Source organism: Cyprinodon tularosa, unplaced genomic scaffold (genome assembly GCF_016077235.1).
Source record: "Cyprinodon tularosa strain WSP-4 unplaced genomic scaffold, ASM1607723v1 ctg69, whole genome shotgun sequence".
NCBI classification, from domain to species: Eukaryota; Metazoa; Chordata; class Actinopteri; order Cyprinodontiformes; family Cyprinodontidae; genus Cyprinodon; species Cyprinodon tularosa.
Window position 1 is genome coordinate 2,309,116 of NW_024039440.1, and position 24,810 is coordinate 2,333,925.

The 24,810-nt window shown below is 38.3% G+C and overlaps 1 protein-coding gene across 13 annotated transcripts in view; it reads right to left on the reverse strand.

Moving 5' to 3' along the window:
- The window catches only part of agfg1a (ArfGAP with FG repeats 1a), a 38,872-nt gene that overhangs the window by 13,695 nt on the left and 367 nt on the right, over nt 1-24,810 (reverse strand). For 5 of the 13 annotated variants that reach the window (XM_038267935.1, XM_038267933.1, XM_038267941.1 and 2 more), the window contains exons 2-7: nt 13,288-13,381; nt 9,148-9,263; nt 8,171-8,336; nt 6,869-7,031; nt 4,712-4,807; nt 4,094-4,165 (exon numbers count right to left, since the gene is read on the reverse strand). In XM_038267935.1, coding sequence (XP_038123863.1) covers nt 4,094-4,165; nt 4,712-4,807; nt 6,869-7,031; nt 8,171-8,336; nt 9,148-9,263; nt 13,288-13,381 — 707 coding nt within the window. The remainder of the gene's footprint in view (nt 1-4,093; nt 4,166-4,711; nt 4,808-6,868; nt 7,032-8,170; nt 8,337-9,147; nt 9,264-13,287; nt 13,382-24,810) is intronic. The other 8 variants (XM_038267934.1, XM_038267945.1, XM_038267939.1 and 5 more) reach the window with 4 other exon arrangements.

The window sequence follows — 24,810 nt, forward strand, 5'->3', positions numbered from 1 at the left end:
TTCTCTAAAACTGAAAAATGAAAAGACCTCATTTATCTAACCTGATTGTTTAAAGCGAGGTGTTTATTTAGTGTCCTTTTTTTTGCAGTTATGAAGCCCGCTTTAGGCAGGGAGTCTCCATAAACCAATGCAAATACATAAGAGACAAAGTGAGGAATAAAAACTGAAACTTTACAAATTCTTCCCACAAAAACTGAAACCCTAGAGCCAATGCTGAATTCAAACCAAATGCATTTTGAGCATCAAGGGGATTCGGTTTACATATAGTCTCTGATAGATGCAAGCCAAGGGGCGCTGAAAGATCCTGCAGTGCGTTTCAACAGTCTGGGGCGTTTTGAAGCCTGTACATAGAAAGCCAGTAGAATGTAGGGCTGGGCAATATAGAAAAAAAGCTTATCGATAAAAAAAAATGCATATTGATCGATATCGATAATTATTGAAAAGATTTGAAACCATATTTTATGTGCAGCTCTGCCTGGACTTTTTATAATGTTGCTAAATGATTTAATTTTAATAAAAAACACAAACACAGACTTCGAATTAAATCTTTATTTAACCAACTTTTTTAACCATAACAGAATTGTTTTAAAGAAAAATAACTTAAGAGACCTGAGTTATGTTATTAAATACTGACAAAGAATAAACTAAAGTGACCAGAAAAGTGACCAAAATAAATATAACAAATAAATAAATGACCCCCCACCGCCGCCCCCGTTTCCTGCTTTAACCTGAGTTATTACTTTGAAGTTTCTGGCCCCTCAGCATTTTTATCTCAATTGTTAGAACTACGTGGGAAACTGCCCAGAAATGAAAATATATATATATTTTCCCGAAGATTCCTCGGAGGAGAGCCGCGCCGAGGCCTACACAGCTCGTACTCCTGCGGCTGTGAGCGGCTGAGATGATAAAAAAAAAAAAAAGTTGGTTTCGTTATCAGACTGGTTTTCACTGGTTCCCGACACATTTTCCAGATGACTGTGGTTTGTTTTTGGTCCGACTTGCCATGACCGAAATACTGCCAGACTGCCGAACTACAAAAACCTTTCTTTGAAACAGTTTCCTCCGCCTCCTTGCTGCACATCTTCATGTGCTCTGTGTTGTGGTTTGAGAGGGCGGCGCTTGGTGACGGCATGCCTGGGTCCGCGATTGTGATTGGTTGGGAGGAAGCAGTGACTAGCATAAACCTACATGCTAGGCTACAATGAGAAGGAAGGAAAACTGCGTTTCTTTTTTATCGACCCTCTTTTTTTCTATTGCGCCACACGTCTATCGATCGATATATATCGTTATTGAATTATCGCCCAGCCCTAGTAGAATGTAGTTTTTTTACTGAACAAAGAAAAGGGAGGGTGCTTTCATCATGCTACGAAAATGTTTATTTTCAGTTGTTCAGTTTATAATGAATACCTAAGTTCACTTTAATATCAAAACCTTCCGCTGTTATACGTTTGATTTTATATTCTGACTTTAGTTTTTGCCACATAACTAAAAAACATTTATAACCATTTCCAGCTGCATTAAATAACATAGTACTTGGTTGAGAGTCCTGCTGGTATGTGGGGGGCTGCTGCTCATAAAGTAGTTTAAGTAGGGTCATAATCCTGATTATGTGACGACACATATGACATTTTGAGGTGTACTTTCTTGTTTAATAACATCTTAAAAACTACTGTTTCCCCACTTGTCACATTGAATGAAGCAAAGCCATTCTCTAGGCTGCAAACACAAATGTAGTCTTTGCATAAACGTTCAGCCTTATCTATATTTCAATGGTAAAGAAAATATAGTTTCAATACGCAAATTAAAAAAAGAAAAGAAAAGTGAACTTTGTCTTCATCGTTTAAACTGAATCGGTTCAGGTTTAACCGGTAAGCTAGTTAGGTTAAGTTAGTTCTTGGTGGGGATGAATGTCGACATTCAACACATAATTCTGACATTAGTGTGTGCTCCAGCTAGAATTTAGACAAAGAAGTTGGATGACAACATTTAAATACAAAAAGATTGTAAAGATCCTAAAAAGCATTTGGGATCTTGTTACAAAATTGGAAACCAAAAAGCAAAACAAACATTTCAAAGTTTCATTTCTTTAAAGGTAAAGTGGGCATTTTTTTTCTGAAAGAGTAGAAAATGTCCTGATCACTTCGAGAATAACAGTGAATGTGCAGGACCATCCTTCCTGCTCTTGCACCATACAGTCTGGTCTTATTTCTTTTTTTTCTTTCCTTTCTCTTCCTCTCATAAACTTATAAGATTGTTTGCCTCTTGCTACTTTCAGCAATGATGAGAACACAGGAGCTACAACCAAAGCTAACTGTATATAATGTTTATAAGAAGCAAAGAGAATGCAGGCTGGCCTTTGGTCACACAGATTGGCATTTCAGACAACCTATAGACAAGAGGATCCCTCCCAGATCTTCTAACAGAAAAGAGATACTCCTTTATGCCTTTAAAAAGTAAAATTAACAGTTCAGTAGTAAAGGTTTGCATTCTTAAACGGAAGAGATTCAGTTTTATTAATAAAGCAACTCTTAACACAGCACTGACAACAAATTAATAAAAAACAAAAAAATGCTCTATAATTGTTGCTCATATTTGCTTCAAATAACCAAAAACTTCATCTGATTAGAAGGCTTCTAATCCCACCATTTATGAGTAGTCAAAGGTTTATTAGATTACCGTCTCAGATTACTGTAGGGGTCTTTGACGCAAAAGTGCCATTCAACTCCAGGACCAGTTTTTCTCAATTATTTGATGAGTAAATTAATTATAATTCTGTAGGAGGATAGCAATGTGGTGCTAAAAGGTTACATGTTTAATGCTTAATACTCTACTTCAAATCTCAGTTTCCTCTTGCATACTTGGATCTTCCTCCATTACTCACCTTGTTGTCCTCCTTTCCACTTAGCACCATGAGGAGGAGAGCTTTCCCTGCTCCAAAACAGCCACACAAGACTCCATCTTTGTTTAAGTCAAAACTCAAAAGCCATTTGTTCAAAATTGCTTTCCAACTATGATCATCTGTTTTTTGCTTTTTAATCATTTTTTTCTTCTTTTTAAATCTTGATGACGTTGCTCCTACTGTCCTAATGGTACAGTGTCTTTATGTGCTCTGGAAGGCACTTTTAAACTAAATGTATTATTATTATTATTTTAATTTTTATTTAAGAGACCCCTTTTGTATTACTTTCAAGAACAAGCTAGGAAACTGCAGATTTGTTACGTTACTTATTAAAAATAACTCATGCGGATAACCTTAATCACCATGCCTTTATCAAACATGCTCTATCCGGTATCAGGTTTTTTTTTTTTTTTTTTTTTTTTTTTTAGATTTTATTACAATCAATTAGTTTTTTATGATCTTATCTATTTTTATCCGGTACGTATTGCACTAGCCAGCTCTCGTTTTGTAACGTTTACCGCAGATTGCCAGGTTTGCTAATGCTAATAGCTAGAATGATCAAATATTTAACTTGCCTACAGAAGGAAACGGGCAACCTCATGGTCTCTGAGCCCCTTTGCTTCTTTAAGTCGTCATAAATGCTCAAAATATTGAGAGATGTTAACCTTCCTTTTGCTTTTCTTTTGTTGTGCAGGATTCAGAGAAATGTAGCACTAAGAAGAAGCCATTTCTCAGTTCTATTACGGAGATACTAGGATCTGGTAACGCCTGGCGTCATTAAATTTACTACTCCTACTAGTGAAGAATCCTTTTGTGTCAATGTTGGCATAGTAACAAAGAGAAAATACTTATATATGAAACAATTGTTTACAGGCTATTTTGTCAGTCAAACTAACTAAACTTTTATTCAGCAACGCTATAGGCCTACTGTGGCTATACCATTTTTGAAAATAATTCTTTGCATTAAAAATGTGTGGCAATGGCCTTTAAATTGCGATAAGACCAGCCCCCCACAAAAGCAGTCATAATCAGTCTTACACCAAGAGAATAAAAACTATACAATCTTTTTTTTTATCCCTACCATAAAGCAGTAATGTATAGAGTTAGAGTCACAATGAGAGAAAACAAAATGGAGAGGAATAAACATAAAAGATTATGAAGCTATTATCATGGCAAATCCAGTCAGAGACTTACTGTGCAAACTCTGGAGAGGCAGAGCAGCGGTAAACTCACCCACACTGCGGCTGGATGAGAGCACAGTGAACGCTGGCAGACAGAAATCAAAGGAGGGGAAATGGTGCAATAAAGAAGGAAAAGTTGAAAGAAGATAAAGAAAACAAGTAATCAAAATAGTAGCTAAAAGAAAAGACTCTAGGAGAAAAGCATGAGTGCTAAAAATAGACAGTTATGTTGTGTTTATGACAAAGACAATGAAAAAACAAGAGTGAAAGATGCAACAGAAATGGGAGAAAAAGAGAACGGCTCACACCAAGAAGGTTATTGAACATGCCCTGTAGGGGGCAATGCAGCATGTAATAGCTTGCAGTAGCAGGTTTATCTGCTAAGAGTATGCCACTCAAAAAAGGTTAATTTACATACTGGCTAAAAACATGCAGGCATTTTATATTGTATGCTGGTTTATCAGAAATGATTAATAAAAGTTTGGGAGGGTGTGTTAGAGCAGCTAAAAACAACTGAAATAAAGATTTTACACAGAGCGTGCTTATTCATAAATAGATCTTTAGTTTACCCATGGGGTTTTTGAATGACGATACCAACTGTTTAATGTTAGTGCTTGGTGAGCTTCTCTACCTGTATTTGGAGGCTGGAAAGAGGCCTGGGGTGTAGAGCTGCTTCCAAATGCATCAAAATTAGCAAATCCTGCACCTGCACTGGCATTCGGTGCTGCTGAAGGTGGTGATGGGGTGATATTCAGATGGACAGGTGAGCACAACAGGAGAAAACAAAACAAAAACAAAGAGTGAGGGGGAGGTGTTGATGAATGGATTTACACACATCTAACAACATAGGTGAGATGACACACAAACAACACTGAACTCCATTAAGATATAGACAATCAACCTACAGTAAAGGGCTGGTGAAACCGAACTGCTCCTGCAGGCAAATTGGCTTTGATGGACTGTTAAGTTGTAAAATCAAGGCAATGACAGAAAAAATAAATTACCAACATTTCTAATCAAAGGTTGGAACAAATTTGTCTCAGATCTCTAACTAAAAAAATACAAAAGGAAACCTAACAGCAATGAGTTTCTTGTTTAACATACAGATTATAATGAGTTTCCATCGGGTTATTCGCTAACAAATCCCCTCCATGTGAGATTGCTTTTCGCCTTTGCATGCTGGTAGATCTAAAGCAGATGAATTCAAGAAATGCAATTGAAACGTAATTTTAAACATCTAAGACGACTTAATTAATGAAAAAGGGGTTAAAACAGACAAATGCTAACTATGGCTGTGTTGACCTTAATCATATGGAAGACAGTCGAATTTATAGTCGTCCAACAGACGGCATTTGACACCTTTTTCAAAGAGAGTAAACGATGAAAGCTTGTTTATAAGAAACTGGCTGTGTCCATATTAGAAAGTTACGTTGGAAAGAAAAAGTTGCATAAACAGCACTTGAGCTGGAGTCACGCTGCAAGAGCCTCACAGACACATCAGTAAATAGGCTACAGCTGTTACCTTCCTTGTGTAATGCCACTCCTATAGCAGAGTCAACATTAGAAGTGCCTCTCCTCTGCTAAAGGTAAAACACATGAATCAAACTTGCTTAAAGTGAGAAGTTTCTATAATCAGTAGTGACTTGAGTTTTCTTAGACAAAAGTCAGCACTAATAGGACATTTTACAGCTCCTCTGCTGAGAATTTATGAAGATTCAGATTTCATACTTAGTACTTGGCATCTCCCCAAACTGCTAAAACTGCTGACGTCTTGTTTAATGACCCTAACATCACAGTAGGTGATTGGTCAGCATACTTGCCTGAACTGAACCCCATAATTGATATTGTCAGGCAGTAGATAAGAGCCTTCAATGAAGATGAGCTGAAGGCTGCTATGAAACAAACCTGGGCTTAGTTAAAAACATCACCTCTATGTCAAGCAGCATAGCAGCAGTATTTCATGCAAAAGAGGGCATATGGAGAAACTTTGTATGTGAGTCAATGTTTAAGTACTCCAACTTCTTTTTATTAGTCTTACATGATATTCAAATTGATCCAAAAACAGAAATATAGATTATACAGGGTACTAACCATAAATATAAATGAGTCAATACGTAATGGACCTTTAAAATTGAAGTTTCACGTTTGATTTGCATCGATTGGAAATCTCTTTGACATTCTAACTTATTGAGATGTTAGTTAGACAACCTGTTTCCCATCAAACTCTTTACTTTGTTTCTTAACAAAATTTAATCAGTTAAATCATTATCTTCATGTTTATAAAAAAAATGTTGTCTGTAACAAGTGGTGATAACAATATGAAAAATCTGTTTCCAGAAGTACATCGTGAACCCACGCTTTAATAATCATACAGATGGTTTGGACAACAGGAACCTTTTCAAAGGCTTTTTTTTTAGCATCACATCCAGTTCCTCTTTTTGTAGCAGCGCAGCAGGAACTGGATCTGACTGTAGTTCAGAGGAACACTTTTCAGGAATATTTTACTTTACACTTTTTTCCGGGCATTAGATAAAAACTCTTTTGGTAATTGGTCGAAACTTTATAACTGAAACGGTTAATAGTCCAAATAGTAAAAGGACAGAATGGTTTTTAAACACATGAGAAGGAAAATGAAGCTGGAAACTTGAAAAAAGACCTTTTCTCTTTTTTCTCTTTCTGATAACTTCCCCCTTTATTAAAATAATTCTTCTGCAACCTTCTGAAATTTAAAAAGACCTCGGCAACCAACACCTGCTTTGAATCAATCAATCATTACTGGGATTCTTACTTGTGTGGCTGTTGAAATGTGCGAAGTTAGCGAAGCTGGAGCTGACGGCTGTGTTCACGTTGGCTGGTGCTGCAAAGATATCTCCACCCAAATCACTCAGGAGGTCAAATTTCTTTTCATGGAGCTGCTGTTGATGGGCCTGTCCACGGCTCACCACTGGAGACTGGTTGAGACAAGAAACACATCTGATGTCAAACCTTTTATGCTGGAGCTGGTTACTATAGTTAACTGAAAAAGGGCACTTTTTAAACATTTGTATCAAGACTAAAACAATTACAAGCATCCCTAGAAGGTAGATATCTTAATCCCCATTAAGACTACCCTCTGAAAACCGACCTGCGCCGAGTTCGGACTGAGCTTGGATCATCGGTTCCTTACATCCGTTTACACATGACACAAGCACAGTTCCTCGCCTCCTAGTGACGACCTATGGTACTATTGTTCTCTATCAATCAAATCATTATGGCGGCACCCATAACAATCAGGAAGTTTGGTAGTAATTGTGATATTTCGCTGTTTGAGGTGAGTCAGTCGAAGAAGGCAGCCTTTGCTGAATTTACTTGACAGAGTCGGCTATTGGGAAGTGGATACAACTCCAGATCCACACTCCATTTCAGTTGGTGGCTGTAATGCGCCAAAAAGTTGTTTGCCAACCGGCATAACACACAAGAAGAAGAAGAAGTGGATACGAAAAGCGATAGCCTAATCAGGGCTTAGAGACGCAGGAAAGAATGGCAGATGCTAAGACTCATCACACTGCTGAGAAAAATCATAACTGGAAATCATGTGGCACAGTAGAGAAGCTAGTATTTTTATGAATGTCTGATATTTCATGATTAAGGAGGCTGACTGTAAGTGGATGAGGCGGCCTGTTCATGTGCTCTTTGTTATCTGAGAACCGGGCCAGAACTGAACCACGCCGAGCCCTACTGTTGAACTAGTACTAGTTTAGTGCGGTTCGGTTGTGTCTGTCACTGTGCGGTTCAGTTTTGCGTGCCAATTAAACTCAACGGTTATCTTGGTTACTGTGCTCGGACCGATCACGGTACGGTTTCAAACAGGTAGAGTAAATGGGGCTTCGTAATTATCCACTCGATGAAGCCCGTTCATACTATGTTTCTTTTCAATAAGTTAATGTGTGTGATTCTATTAGCTATCGCTTTGTATAGGTTGGAACCAGTATGTTGGCTGCATTCAACTTTAGGAATGTAAACGTAGAAATTGGAATAAATCTTTTATTCCGTTTGTGTTTATTTTACTCGTCTATGATGCAGAGTTTGTGCATGTGTTGGAAATATTCACCTGATTTGGTGGGGTATTCTTAGTCAGGTGCAGAGCCGGAGCCGACTCCCCGAGCAGTGATTTAAGCGGTCTGACCTCTGGGGTGCTGTTGGTGCTGCTGTTTGAGGAACCAGAAATGGAAGCATGGACGGATGCCACAACCTTGGCTTGCTCAGGAGGTACATACCTTGGAGGGAAATAATGTAGGCATCACATTAAAATTATACTATCAAACCAACAATGAACATTAATAGTAATCAAATATAATTCAATAGATTTTATTTAAAATTAAAGATTAAATGCTTTAATTTCACTGGAAAATAATTCCACTATAGTATTTGGTAAAACGTCTCATTAAATAATTGTTTTTTTTTTTTGTATTGCCGAAGAATGACTTATGTGACTGAAAAATGTCTGCTGGCTCTGAAGGAGGCACGCTAAGACATGCAGCACTTTCTCTACTGCTCTCATTTCGGTCAGCCTTCAGAGACTAGAGATGAGCTAAAAATAATTCCTTCATAATCAGGTGCGTTTTGTTCCAGGAATTTCTCAACTTCTTAGAAGAAAAAGTTTCGATTATTCATGCATCTCATTTTTGTGTCCAAATGTATTCAGCTTTATTTTTACCATTGCTAATATTTACTTTTTAAATAAAAAAAAATAAACAGTGACTTGATTTTTTTGTATATAGATCAGCTCTTACTAGATGTCAGACTTAGATCAGAGTGTTAACTAGGATAATAATATGTCAGTTTAATTAATCCCTTTACTTCTTAGAGTCACTATTGCACATTTAGAGCAGCTTGACTGTAGCGACCTACATTCGGTGCTCTAAAACAGGGATGTTTGGTGGCTTGCTGGAGGCTGAGTGCTATGAGCTGCCTTTGAGACATTCCATGTCAAGCATAAGGAAAACTCAAACAAGCGTCATGTCAGTACGAGGTTTTGATCTATTAATTCAGATCTATGGATACCTAGCCTGAAAAAAACTCACTCACCATCTCTTCTTTTCATATTTCTCTTGAAGGAATTCCTTGACTTTCTGTGGTTCTCTGAAGTCTGGTATGGATGAAGTTCTGTCATCATAGAGACCAAGCCAGATCTGTTTACATACCTGAAATATATAAATGTTGGAGAAATGATTTAGGTTTGAACATTTGATCTATAAAATCTCTGCTACAACATATTATTGTTCTTTAAACTTTTAAGCAATTTCTAAAAATGAAAATGGGCTGTACGCACAACTCCACTACTTCCTGAACTTAAGGCAACTCTTTGGTTTCCTGTCTATTGCTGAGTTTGAATTCAGCGGCTGTGTCCTCCAAGGGCAGATTCCTTAGCCGATTACGTCATAGCACTGCGCCAAGGCCTGTTTGGATTGGAAGACTCCTTGAATGTGGCTGACAAATGCAGCCTTCTTTTTGCTTGTTTTAAAGGACAGGTCCGGTGTATCCTACGTAACCTTGAGTATCCCATGATTCACTGCAAGTCCGAGCAAAACGGCTGCTTCATGCTCAGAGGAAAAAGGTCATTGTCACCCAACATTGGTAAATATCGTAAATGCGGTTAAATATAATACAAGTATATGAATAGTTCCGTTTGAAATGAATGAAAATAGTTATTTAAAATGGTTATTGAGTCAGATATGTGGCGGATAATGTTTGGTTTATCGAAAGGTTTTATCTGTCCCTGTGTAAATGGCTTTGGCTGATATTTGAGCAAAGATTCTAATATCTGTGCAGCCTGGGGACTATAAATCTGATATTTGTTACGACAGTACTGCTGGTAAAGCTTCTCGAAAATGTTATTAGGGTACAGAACATTAGTGAGAAATTCAGCATCCATTCTTTGCCTGCTTTGTGGGTCAACTGTCACTGTTGCTAGGTGACAGAGCATACGGCGGTGGAGGACGGAGAAGGCTGGACCTGATTGATTCCATAGTCAATCTCTTCCAGCCTCCTTATTTTCATGGACCATAAAGGATCCAGTCCAGATAGACCAGCCACTGAATCGAACGCACCCTTTTTCTACTCGATGAACTGATTGATCCAGGTGTGCCTGACCTCAGTAACCATGGCCACACATATCTGGATTAATCAGTTGATCCAGTGATGAAAGACGAGAAGCAAAAAAGAGCGGTGTTAAATTCAGGAAATAGTGCATGCAATTGTGCATAGAGCCCATTAGAAAGAAACTAGAAATCAGTAAACAGTATATACAGAAGGAACATTTAAAATATTTTTTCTTGATAAATAATACAGCATTTTATATTTTAATAGTTTCTCTGTTAATGATACCATTTTTTCTTTTGGCTACATTTGATATTTCAAGCTACAGGCCTACATCTCAATAGATGAATATTTCTATATATTCATATAATTTTAATGATCGGCCTTCCTACCGCTCTCACTACATATCCCATAATGCCCTGCGACCACTACGCAAGTGGAATCTGCATTAATAACAAACCAAGTAATGCCCAGCCATGAGTTCACACATAATCTCACTGACCTGGAACCGCAAAACAAATAATCAGGAAAAGTTCTAGAGTCCGTTTGCTTTAGATGTTAATAGTGCCTTTGCACACATTTAGATGGAGCTTATAGTCAACCTAGACAATAAAACTCGAGGCAAAGCTTCTTTACTCTTCTGACCAGTGATTCCTAAAATGTAGGCGCAGTTTAATGAACAAGTCAAACAATTACACTTTAAAAGGTGGTAGTTTTTGGGACTTAATGGGGATTGCAGTTTATTTAATTGCAATATCTTATTATATATTGACAGTGAATTATTATGGGCCCTTTCCCTGAACATTAAATGGAAGGAAATTGTGCAAGCATCAGGAATTACCACAGCCTTGAGTAAACTGTAAATGGAATTTAAATTCAAAGTGTAGTAAATTAAAAAACAAATATAATAGGAACATGTAAAAAGGGTACATTGCAGTGGCGCAGAGGTAGCTGAATAAAAAATTAAAAATATGGTAAAAATAAAGAAAAGTTGGAGTGCAAACTTAAATGAATGATGTATCAACGGCCACTTTAAACACATGTTTTTAATTGATTTAAAGCAACATACAGTTTCTGCACTTTTTTAGTTCCCTTTATGATTGTTTAAGTTTATTCAAGCTTAAGCACTAAAAGCTGCTGCTCCATTTTCTGCGTATGCAGAGTAGACTTGATCCAGAAGACCTGAGAGGCCAAGGCGTTCAGTGATATATAGACCAACAGGAGTATTTTAAAGTCTATTCTCTGAGATACAGGGAGCTGGTCTTGTGATGTCTTCATTTCCGTAGTGTTAGTGAGGGGCAGCAGCAATCTGGATCAACTGCAGTTGTCCGATTGACTTTTGAGCAGAACCATGAAGGCATCAATGCAGTACTCGATTACACTAAAGATGAATGCATGAATTAGTTTATGAAGATCCTGTTGAGATATTAGTCCTTTAATCCTGGGGTCAATCCTAATAGGTGATAAAAGGCTGACTTTTTATGGTCTTTAATGGCCTTTATAATTTCAGGTCTAAGTCCATCACTACACCCAGATTTCTATATGTATTAACTTTTTTCATTTTAATTTATATTTTGTCACATAGTGTAATTGAAACAAAATAAGACAATCAAACAAAAAAAACTGACTAGCTAAGGAACAACGGGTAACACACTTTGTTTTCAATAGTTCCAAATCAATTGTTCATCAAAATTCCACCATGATGTCCACCTTTCTATGAATTTGTCCTGTTCCATTCAGCGCGAATGTCAGATTCTCTAATCTGAAAAACAAGTCCTGTTTATCCAGTCTCTTCAACACTCATATATTTACAAGTGATAGCTTTTTGCAGGCAGCTAGCATTGTAATAAACATATGTTTAGTACAATGCTATGTTTTCAAACTTTGTTCAATTTAGGGAAGATTCTCTAGGTGTGAACTGCAGCTGAAGACAGGACTCCACCAGCTGTCACATTGAGAGGTACCCTGGACATCGATCCAACCTGTTTCTTGAGTCAAGCCTCTTCTGAACAACACAGAAGATTATTACCTGGCTGGAACTGGATTGTTACCCTGTGGTCTAAATCTTCTCTTAGAAAATCTTTTTATTCACTCTGCCAATGATGAGTGACACCAGACCTAACTAGAGCTAAAAAAATGCTACCAAAGCAACCTGGGCTTCCTTAACAACTAAGCAGAGCTGTAGTCTGATCACTTTGATGCAATGCAGTATTAAAGAAGTTATTTATGCAAAAAAAAAAGGAGGTGCGACCAAGAACCAACGGCATGCGCAGTACAAGTGAAAGACATACTTTGCAGAAGATCAACACACACATATAAGATTGTTTATTTGGTCAAATAAAATAACATTTTGGCTGTGACCTAATGACATTGTAACTAAAAGCCATAAACATTGAAAATACACAAATCTGTCTGCAAAGCATCAATGTGAGCTTCCTTTGGATTGAGAAACTGCTATAAACCTTTCCCCGACATTAGAAGTCACTAAGATGAACATATGCTGACAGGGATAACAAGCAGAAATCAAAACAAGGAACAGAGTGTGAATGTTGAAAATCAACGGCTGATAGTGCTTCAACCTTGGTGTATCAGTTGTTTTCTATTTAAATCAAATTGGTCACAAGTGGAAAGAAAAAAAAATAGTAACATGGCGGCGTAATATTTATAGCCTTGGAGGACATTAGCATCAATCCCAGCCTTGAATCTCCTGTATGTCTGCCTGCTGGGTGAATTTACTCCGACTTATATTGAGCTGTGCTTCCCTGGTGGCACTGATCTATTTTTCACTCTGTTTGCCAGAGAAGTGACCGTGAACTTGATGGACTTTGGTTCCTCTGTTTATACTGTCATCCACAAACAGATGTTAGCACATAGGTGAGTGCCTCAATGACTAACATTTTATAACAAAACTCCCTGATAATTATTAATAGACGTGATACTTTGGACTACAATTAGTCACAAAACCATTCCAGACCAATCGCTAATCCAAAAATAGGTCGATGATAATGTGACTTTTCTCAAACGCTTCACCCCAAAAACAAATCGGGTAACCCAGGAAGAATAAAATAGACCTTTAAACGTAGTTAAAATAAGGTGTTATGCAACAGAGCAGAATTTGCCCATGCTTACCTCATTGCCATGTTTCTGTAAGGACTCGATTTCCTGTTGTGTGAATGTCGTCATGGAGATAGACTTAACTCTATGGGGTGGATTCAGTCCCCGTCTGCAGAAAGAGAAATTGAAACTGAGGTCAATTTAATTTTAGGACACATTGAATGAAACCATCTTCTTGATGGCCTCTATAGCCACTCTCTGTGAACGTTGCCGTTTATGAACGTTGCAGTCCAACAGCCTCCCTGTGTAAATGAGTCAACCATAAGTAAAAGAAAGACAAAAGCGTGGGAGAAACGACAAACCTAATTAGCAAATTTTTCCATAGAAGGTCACAGGTCTCTGGAACAGCGGACAAAGTTGAAAATGTTTTTCTAACTACACTGGATAAGAATAATCAATAGGCAAGATTTCTGTCTCTGAAAGTTAAGACTAACTGATATGACTGCAAGGTCATCTCTTGTTTGTCTTTGACGCTGATCAAGGAACATTTGACACACAAGAACATTTTAACTGTAACCTTTGGGCAGAGAAATCTGAGCTTGAAAAACAAAGAATTTTGGAATTATTCTGTAAAAAAAACAAAAAAAACGTATGAATGTGTGGCGAGAAATATGAATCAAAAAAATTAAATTACAGTCATAGCTTTAAGTTAATAAAATGCCTGCATGATAAAAGTTCTTCCTTTAAGACCGTCTTCTTCCAAAAGAAGAGTCTCAAAGTGGAGGAGGGTGATATGACAATATTGGATACTTTACAATGCCTCTATAAGGGTCAAAGTAATCAGTATGTTGATTTAACCAAGGCTTAAACAAAAAAGAATTATTAAAGATGATGATTTTTGTACAAAATCAATCAATTGACCCTTTTAGATACAAACTGTCAGACAGCTACAATAACAGAGACACTAAGCTCCTCCACTCCCCGCAATCGTTCACCCAATCGACACAATAAGATGCTGCTGGAAGTTTGAACGCTGGTAACCAGAGAGTAAAGCACACAAAATATGCGACCCGATTTAGCCAACCAGGTAAATCCAAAAGTGTTGGTCAGAGGGCCTTTCAAAAAACTACCCAACGCTACAACAGTGATGTTAGACAGACACCTATGGGGGAAGTGTTGGTCTAGTGGGAGGTTTAGTGCTTAGAGAATTGCTCTTGCGCTCTGAGAAGGTTGCAAGTATCCAGTTCGATCCCCACAGTCTCCACTCTGGGTCCCTGAGCAAGGCATTTAACCCCACACTGCTCCCCGTGCGCTGCACAGCAAACTGCTCCCCAAGGGAATGGGTTAAATGCAGAGGTGAATTTCTCCAACAAGAAGTTAATAAAGTTCAATTATTAACTTAAAAAGGTCTAAAGGGATCCTGTATCTAGAAGACTAGAGCGCACACTGAACATAAGGTGACACTATCTTAGGTATGGACAATTTAATTATGCTACAGTAGAGCCTTCCTCCCTACAGCTATTAATATCTAGAAGTTAAAGAAAAGAAAACCCTATGAGAATTACAGCAACATTCAGAATACCATTGGGATTAATAAAGCATTGTTGAGTTAAATCAATATATATCCAAATAAAACTTTATTCTATGATGGTTATGTGGTTTCTAAAAAATATTTATGGTATTTTGAAATACATACTCTATGATTATAGAATTTGTCCCTGACAGACTTTCAGGCTGCAGCTAATTCAGGCCAGATAGAAGAAGCGTCTACACTGAGGACACAGGAGTTATGGCGTACCACAGAGTGACCAGTGGCAGAACGTGGGTCCATCCGATTGGTGCAAATCGGTAGGAACCCTTAGGAGTCGCCATATTAAGCAGGGATGTCCCGGTACCTTTTTGGAAATCAGTCCGATGTCAGGCAAAAAAAAAGCAAATAACCGAATATAATGGCCTGCATCTCAGATATAGGCATTCTGATTGTTCTCTGCTTAAGTAATATCAATTGATAAGGCATTTTCTAACATTCCACACTACAGTATGAGCAATAAAAATATGTATGAATCATGCTGATATCGTATCAGATCAATATAAAAAGATAGTGTATTGGTAATCTATCGGAAAAGAAAATTGTTTCAAGACATCCCTAATGATAAGTGCTGTCTGAATAGTGTTTGCAGTAAGGAAGGAGGAAGGAACGGGAAGCAGGATGCTGCCTTTCGATACTTCATTCAGCATAATTCCCTCCTGATGTTCTTATTCACTCAATAGGAGCTATACGATGCCCCATAATCCTTTTGAATGAAGGATCATATAGGTACAGCTTACCTCACTGAGTTAAATAAAGAAAACATCTCATTATGTGTGCTGTGTGTGACACATAGTACTATACACATCTTTATATGTGATTCAGTTGTTAGCTACATTTGTGTAACTTTATTTTTGTGTAGTTTTTTGCATACCCACAACAGTGTCCTCACTGTTGACCCTACGAGAAGTGACCCGTCCTTTCATATGGGATGTCTAAACTGATTTATTATTAATGACTGAGCTGCTCCTTACCATTGTACAGGTTTGGTTTGCAAAAGTAAATGTTAATAGCATAAAGTATAACAGGGCTGGGATCTGTTTAGTTTTCCTACATTTGAGAAATGCAAAATATACCAAGCTTTTTTTAAGAAACAGAAAAAGAAAAAAGCAAGACAGGAGCACTGGGGTGGCTGCAGTATAAGGTAGTGGTGAAAGAAAGAATTATTAATTACAAATTATAAGAAATATCTTATATCAAAGTTAAGATCTATATTTTAGCAGATGTTTTGGGCTTATAGTATAGCCCTACACTGCCTAGTTGTATACATTTCAGCATCCTGGATAAAGAGCACCCCGTATCTGCTGTAGCTCACCCTTATCCATCACTCCTCCATATTGGTGTAAAGGCATCGAAGGCTAATGTGGAAAATAAAAACAAAGACAATAGAGCCATAATAAAGCAGATAGTTACAAAAATAAAAAGTAGGATCATTTAGCTCCCTACCCTGCTGCTGTATTTGAGCAAACACAAAAAAGAATATCGTGCAAAAAGATGACAAAGAGAGAAACTGTAGAGGCCTCCTACTGCATACATTTGAATGGAACGGTTCCCTATTTACTTGAATCTGTTTTTTTATGGGTCATTTCTGTGGGTTTTCTTTTCTTTTTTTTTATTACTCAAGTAAAGAATTATCCTTTATGTGTTACTCAGTAGTACAATCTATTTGCAAAAAGATGATAGTGACAAGGATACCTGGCACGCCCGTCGACAGAGAGGGACAACCGTGCCAGATATCCCAGGGTAGAGGGGGCCCCTGAATCAGCCCTCTACATCTTTTGCCACAAATGTTTGCAAGGAAATTTGAGCTTCATTCTTAAGTTTCATAAAATCTTTTCCTATTATTACTTTCTATCGAATTACCAGATAAAATAGCCCAGAAAGCATGAAAATAAAATAGTATAGATGATGATTATCCGGGAGGTCTTAGTAGCTCCATTTAGTATCAGCCATTTTTTACGAAAAGGCTGAATTTTCTCCTAACTGACTGGTTTTGCTTGATAAAGGGAGTTAGATATTGAGCCGTTGTATTAATTTTTTGTATCGCAACTAAGAAAAAAAGCCTATATTCTCAAAAATGGTATAAACCTGCTGGTTTTAGAGGTTTCCTTGCTCCAGCACAGCTGATTTTAATTGAAAGCTGATTAACAGGCTTCTGCTCTACTGCATTCATGATAATCAGCTGTGCTAAAGCAGGGAAACCCTTAAAACCTGCAGGACAGCGGCCCTTGAGGACCGAGTTTGGGGATGCCTGGTATAGACGATGGTATCAACAGAGTTTTTTCCAATAACTTTCATCAAGTTATCAATGTAAGTTACCCGATGACCCAAGTATCTATGCAGTATTAGCAGGGGCTGTTTGGTGGAATAACGTTTTGCTAAAGTTTTTCAGAATTGCTTAAGAGTTTCTGTCCTTCTCTGCAAGCAGTTTAGCAGGTTTTAAATAAGTCACCATATTTGCTTTGGGTGTATGAAGCACAGAGTAGCAGCAAAGCAAACTGTTAGTCAGGTGGCTGAAATAAGGCACCGACACTATTTACAACTTATAGGAAAGCATTGGCCCATTTATGCTACCCTTTTGAAACTATGCTGAGATCGTTCTGAGCGGAGTAACGGAGATAACTGTTGAGTGTAAACGGCATAAAAACTGAACCGCACCATGCCAGACACAACCAAACCACGCTAAACTAGGGCCGCTTCTCAATATATGTACTTGTGCGTTCTCATTGGCTCGTGTGCTCGAAAAACGTCATCAGCCCTAGTACTGTTCTAATTCACAAGAAGATGGTGACCGGTGAAAGACCCCGGATGTTCTTATCGCCCCTCCCTCTTTACGGAGAAGGCATCAGAGCAGACCTGTCCATTCTTGAGAGTGACAGCTGTCCAGGGGAGCACTCACAGAGCTCAGAGTATTAAGTCAGAATTTCTTTTTCCTGTTGCCGTTGTTCTATAAATTTACGCTTTAAGATCATTTAAGGCAAGAACATTATACTTTTAAGAGTCGCTAAATGGCCCATTTACTGATTTAGTGCATAATGGCAACCATAACAACCAGCGGACCTCCGAGGCTAACCGCAGCCAGGGCTAATTTAGCCCGTCAGCAGCTGTCTCACAGCATAGCCGCCTGTGAAGGACCGCTTACTCTGATCCATACTTTCCTGTGTTCTTCTCGAGAACATACTTGGTGAGGACACAAGTCCATACTCGCGTTCTTGTGAATTGAGAAACGGCCTAGTACAAGTTTAACAGTAGGGCTCGGTGCTATTCAGTTCTGGCTCAGTTCTATGATAACAAAGAGTGCTTACAGTCAGACATTCATAAAAAATACTAGCTTCTCTACCATGCCACAGGATTTCCAGTGATGATTCTGCTTAGCAGTGTGATGAACCTCAACATCTGTTGTTGTTTCCTGCGTCTGTAAACCCTGATTAAACTATCGTTTGGCCTATCAACTTCCCATCGATCATCACTAGGAGGTAAGGAACTGTGCTAGTATCATGTGTAAACGGATGTAAGGAACCGAGATCAGCACGGTTAACTGATCGAAGCCCGGTCTGAACTTGACACAGATCGGTTTTGCCGCGAAGTGTAAATGGGACTCATGTTTACAATGGAGATCCTCAAGAAATGTTACCTCTTCCAACAAAATGTGCAAAGCACCCAATTAGCAAATTAACCATTTTGTCCCTGCATTAGACCTCACAGGTATGGAGGGTTGCATGTACAATTGGTAATTTAAAAGAATCTATCTACTTCATGGTAGAGATATCAATAATGGGAGATTGAAACTGTAAATGCACTCTGATCAAATCTAAGCTCAGATAGGTTATCTAATTAAGAGTTTTGTTTGTCTCAGTATTTCCTATTTTAACTCAGATTATCCCTGAAAATTTAAGTAATAGAGTTCTACAATACGTACTGTTGCCTTTTAGATATATATTATAGTTGACAGCCTTGTCTCAGAATTAAATGAAAGCTTATGTTTAAGATGCGGACACCAGTGATGCTATGGACTTTTTTTAGTGAGCCAAAAACTGACATGTCACAGCTGTCTAGGAAATAGGATCTTAAGTTTCAAAGTGACACCGTGGCTATGTGTTATGCACACAGCCAAGCAGAACCTGCAGCGAAACACTAGTCAAGGTTGCTAAATTATTGACAGGTGGTAACTTTCTCAGAACTTTTTATCTTGCTCATTCTTTTCCTGTACAGTCAGTTTGACTCACTCTTATTAGCATTACACCCAACAGAGATAACAGACAGCAGAGGAAAAATAAAGGTAACTACAACGTACTCCAAGAAGGTTGGGCATTAGATAGGAACGCAATATTTCCAAAGTTTTATGGTCTTTTTTTTCAGCTATTTATTCCTGAGACTTAGAAAAAAAAAGCCTTATATCTAAGAGATCTGATGAAGAAATTAAAACTAATTAAACCATAGAACTTCATAGAAAAAAAACTCCCAAGAATGTAAATTTCTTTCCCATCTTGTTTCAACTTCCAAAATGAATTAAGAAAATGAAACAACACACAAAAAAGGGTAAAATTTTCCTTATATGATACTTCAGCACCCTGAGGAAGGTAAATGATAACATATTTTAATCAAGAGGAAACTAGGTCAGAAACCATGAAAAAGTCCCTTTGCCCTTAAGGTTGAAATATAACCTGAAAGTCTCTACAACTGAGTTTTTACCTAAATGAATTCAGGGTCACAATATAATACACATCCAATGTTTTCTGTGATTTGAACCAAATTTAAATTCCCGCACACACGTATCTTTTACTACTAAAGTAACTTTACATTTTAAATTAACACTGACCAATATGGTTTTATCTATAGAGGTTTCTACTCTCAACATCCTGGAAACTTAAATCTTGTCTGGTTGTTTTTAACATCCAGGAGATAACCGTATAATTCAAAGCCAATTTTCTTTTTTTCAAAGTTAAAATAAACATGTTTTTGCTTGCCGGTACACTGCTTAATGTTAATGTGGCAATAATTCTCTATTGCGCTTTTGAGTACATGCGTATTAGAATATATGCCGATCTGACAGTGTATTCTGTTTTGTCAGAACACCAGCAAATTTTGTTGCCTGTATTTTACACAACCCTGAACAAGATAAGCACAATTTATTGAAATGCATTGCTAAAGCTGTTTGATTTTGATGTGAATAAGGTATAAACGAAATATCACACTGGATCCCAGCATGAAGTAAAGGCCAGTCACACCCACAGATCTGCTATTTCACACTGTATGTTGGGTCATTAAAATGGGACATAGAAATTGCAGAAGTAAAAGGAGTTACAGAGTACCAGTGCTTCCGCTATCACAATTCTACAATCTTTGGTTAAAATTTGCTCCACATTTCCAAACGAGCAGAAGTCTGCCTCATTTCACTACATATCTACCGATTGGCACCATGTATTAAAATGCTATCACATATTGCACAGTAAAATAATTATGACCTTGTTTCCATTGTACACCGTAGAGCTGAGCCAGAGATCTTGACTCATTTGCATATTGAAAAGGCTCCAGGGTGAGAAAAACTGGCAATACTATGCGCCATGGGAGTGGAGGAGCCGATATGAAGGCTACATTAATGGCTAAAGAGCTAATCTAATACACGGCTTAAAAAGTTTTAATTTCAAACTAAACTGTAGTAACTGTGTATGAGCATTGCTTATGCCAATGCAATGTGTAACACCATTAAAAAAAATTGAAATGTTATGCTTTAAATTGTGTCTGGTAAGTGTTTATGAAATATGTGACACCTGACGCAGTTTTGTCGCTTTCGTATCCCTGCTTACTCAGGACAAGCAGTCCGAGTGGGGTTCCTTCCTGCCAGGAGCAATCTACCAGAAAGAGACATTGTAAGTGGTGTTCCTCCTGGGAAGGTCCCCACCTTCACTAGGAATGTGTTTACATAGCAGATTCCAACACCGCCCATTAAACAACCACAACTAAAAGAGGGAGTTGGTGGTTATGAGGAGAAAAAAGTGGTCGTGACCCTACGGTCACCCCCCAAAGAAGACACAAGAAAACTATTCAACATCTGCCTGTTTATCCATATATATTGCTAGCAAATAGAAAATAAATGCATTTATTTTCTATTTGAAAACCTTTTCTTTCCTTTCAAACAATTGTACAAAAAAAGAACCCACAAAGCCTCCTTCCAAACACTGATTCATGCTGCTGGGTAATTTACCCTTTGCAACAGCTGTTAGGGAGGCATTAACAGATAACACTTTTTTTGTCAGAACTATTAATCATCTGTTTTTTTTTAACTGTTAGACAGAAGAAAAAAAGATGTTCTGTAATAAAAATAGATTTCTTTTTTTAAGCTGATTTTGCAGCAGATTGCAACTGGTTTAGTCACAATATAATAAACTACGATGCTCCCAGTGGCTATAACCTGATCACTGTTTAGACCCGCTGAGGGTTGCCTGCTAACTGTCCAGTGTTTTAAGGTAGTACAGCTTTTACAAGATAAATCTGCAGTGTCTTTGTGCCGACACTGAACCCTGTAAATTCACACATTCATTTTTTGTTTCCATCTCTCAAATCAAAACTGTTTAGCTACATAGTTATAGTCATAAAAGTGTTAGCCATGAAAGCATCACAAAAAAAGAATATCTGCTGCACTTTATGGAATGGAAATGTTCATTTACTGTCTGAAAAGCTTTACTAAATGAAATTTTATGTTGTATACACTTTGTTTATACAAAATAATAAAAGTTTTTTAAGTCTATGCGTTTTTTAGGACAGTTAGCACAAGTTTTCCAACTGAATTTATCATGAAATACAAACCTACTTATTGTTACATCCTTTTATTGTCTTAGACTAATTCAAATAAATTTTAATCTCAGTCTGGTCATAACATGATCTCCTGCAAGTTCATTGTCACTCCAAAAAATTAGAAAGAAGAGAGACAGTGACCTGCTGTCCCAGCCACTTCCTGTTGCACACATGCATCACATGCTGCTGATGTAGCAGTCGAGTGGGGCCGCACCACTTCCTGAGCCTACAATCACAACCCACTTGAGGCACATCTTTAAAAAAAGAAGGGAAAGAATCTCTGAACAGTTTCCTCAAACAATTAAAGGTCGCATGAATGAACACAAGATAAGCCTTGAGGATATGCAACGTTTCTGTCAGATTGAAGTTGACGTCAGTCTCGTACTTCTATCAATTATTGGGGTCAAGTTGCACCAGCAATTCTAATGTAACACAAATCCAAGGTGAAAGGAAAGTGAAACAAAAATATAACTGCGGCAGTACTAAATCAAAAAAGGCATCCATCCGGCCGTGCATATTCATCAAAGTAACTTAGAATTCTATATTTAGAGATATTTAGTTAAAAATGCTGTTTAAAAACAAGTCCATCAAACTTAAAGGGGTCATAGAATGTAAAACTGAGTTTACATCATCATAGATGAATAAGGATAGTTCAGTGGGTGAAATGGACGCACAGAGAAGTTCAAACCCCATCGACACATCCTTTCTCTGGAAAGCTCACAATTATAAACTTCCACCATAAAACAGGCAAATTCAAACAAAGCCCCGAATTGACGTCAATTTGGGGATGTTGCCTTATTTGGTTCTGGCCTGTACTTTTGTCACGCCCCAAAATTGACACACAGACCAGCCCACTGGTTCACGGCCCAAGAACATGAATAGAGGTAGATGTAAAACACCAGTTTAGCTGTTTGGCCTATAGTTGGGTTTACTTCTAGAAGGATTACAAAGTAGGCAGTTTCAGTATTGAAAATTAGCCAGAACCACGGGCGTAAATGCAATGTTCCAGGCTGCACGGAGAAAGGGGACATTTTTCAAAGTCTCCCCAAGGATCCGAAGACTCAAGATGCATGGATTATTCTTATCTATCAGAAGATCCCTGCAAAGTTTAATGCTCAGCTGTTAATTTTCTTTAAACATTTTACCAAAGAAAGCTTTCAAAATCTTGGACAGTTCAAAGCAGGATTTGCTAAACTTCTTTCACTGAAACAAGGGGCTGTTCCGACCGTAAGGCCATCACAACCACAAGCTGGAAGTACTATTTTGTAGCTAAGCTGTTCATAGCAATGCATATCTATGGTGACCAGAATTGGGTTCTGGTCCTGACTGTACTGGACCACTCATTTGAACCAAGCCATGAGCTCCTGGGCCGGAGCCACCCAGGACGGAGCGACCAAACCTGGCCAGGCAACGGTATGCTCGGGGCCGCGGCTACCGTCACGGGGTCAGGTTTGGTCCCCCACTGGCTTCAGACCCAGACCAGCCCGGGAGCTCATGGATCGGTTCTGCTTACTGCACTGTAGACGGCCAAAATCCCGGATGACTTTTAAATTCTAACCAGGACATTTTTTTTAAGTATAAAAAGTAGGACATGTCCGGGAAAAAGAGCATGTCTGGTCACCCTACCATATCAACAATTTAATGTTTCAGTGAGTGAGTGCTTGTTGCTATGATGCGTCTTTGCTCAGCAGCTTCGCTCGTTGTAAACAGACCAATCAGCACACAGCTCATCTAAATATTCATGACCATACCATAAAAGGAAGAAAACCTTTTGAGGCCTATAACCAGGCTTGCATTGGGGCTCATAGAACAGCAAATACGCCATTTTCAGCCCAACCAATGTTACACACCCTATTCAGAGACCTTAAGAACCAGCACCAAATACCCTATAGAATCATTCTATGACCCCTTTAAGATCATACTTTTTTTTATTAAGGGTTTTATTATTTTTTCCTTTAACAAAACAACAAAACTTGTCATGTTTATTTCACTGCATACTGTTGGCCCAGAAATGTTATATATAATGAACATAGAATTAAGAGATTTCTGTCTAAAATGCCACAAATAATCTCAACTGACAACACAACACCTTTTAAAACCCCTTCACAGCTATATGAAGGCATTATAGTATATCTGCAACTAGAAACGAAGATATTCAACTTTTCTCTGCTAATTTCAGACTCCAGGACCAGCTAATCTGGATTACACCAAGATATTCCTCAACTGTAATTTTATGGGGAGAGTTGATCTAGTGGGTAAGAGCTGTGCGCTTGTGCTCTGAGAAGGTTGCAAGTTCCTGGTTTGATACCCACAGCCTCTGGGTCCCTGAGCAAGACCCTTAACCTCACACTTCTCCCTGGGAGCCACACAATGGCAACCCACTGCTCCGCAAGGGGATTGGTTGAATGCAGAGGTAGGGGAGTGGCGGCCTAGTGGTTAGGGCTCACAGCTAGGAATCCAGAGGTTCTGAGTTCAATTCCCACTCCCACAGACTGCCACGATCAGTGGGTGCAGCACAATGGCAGCCCACTTCTCCCCAAGGGGATGGGTTATATGCAGAGAGTTCACTTCGTTGCTCTAAACTTGTGACATTGTAATGACAATAAAAAGCTTAATTACTGTGTATTTATGCTTTGCAAACTAACTACTGTCGTAAAAAAAAGTATTTTAATCGGCTAATTCAATTTAAAGTGATGATTTGATTCTTGTCAGGTAATAACACAATGGCAGGTAATAAGGTAATAACAAATATGAAGTAGAAAGCTGCTGATGGCATAACCACTGCTGTGACAGTCATCAGTCACATCTCTAAATAACACGGAATTGACACGCCCAGGTGTCAAGTTAACATCCAGGAAAAGGGGTGCTGTTCGGTGTCTAAATCTAACAGACCATTTGGGGAACATATTTGCTCAGATAGTAGAATTAGTGAAATGTGAACAGCAACTGGTAGCAGCTCTGGCTACAAGCTTATCTGAAGCTTCCAGGTGGCAGATAAGTTCACAGGCTAGCACTGGGGCTAAAGTTAACTAGCTACGAGGGTGGTCGCCCTTTCACTTCCATTGTGGGGGCACTGACAACTCATGTACCCCGCCCAGTACAGCACGACTAGACAATGTCAAGCAGTAAAACCCCTCTAACCTCCAAGGTTTCTAATGTTAGCCTGTTAGCTTTGGCTGCCCGACATTCGAAACGCTGCATCTATAGGAGCCAAG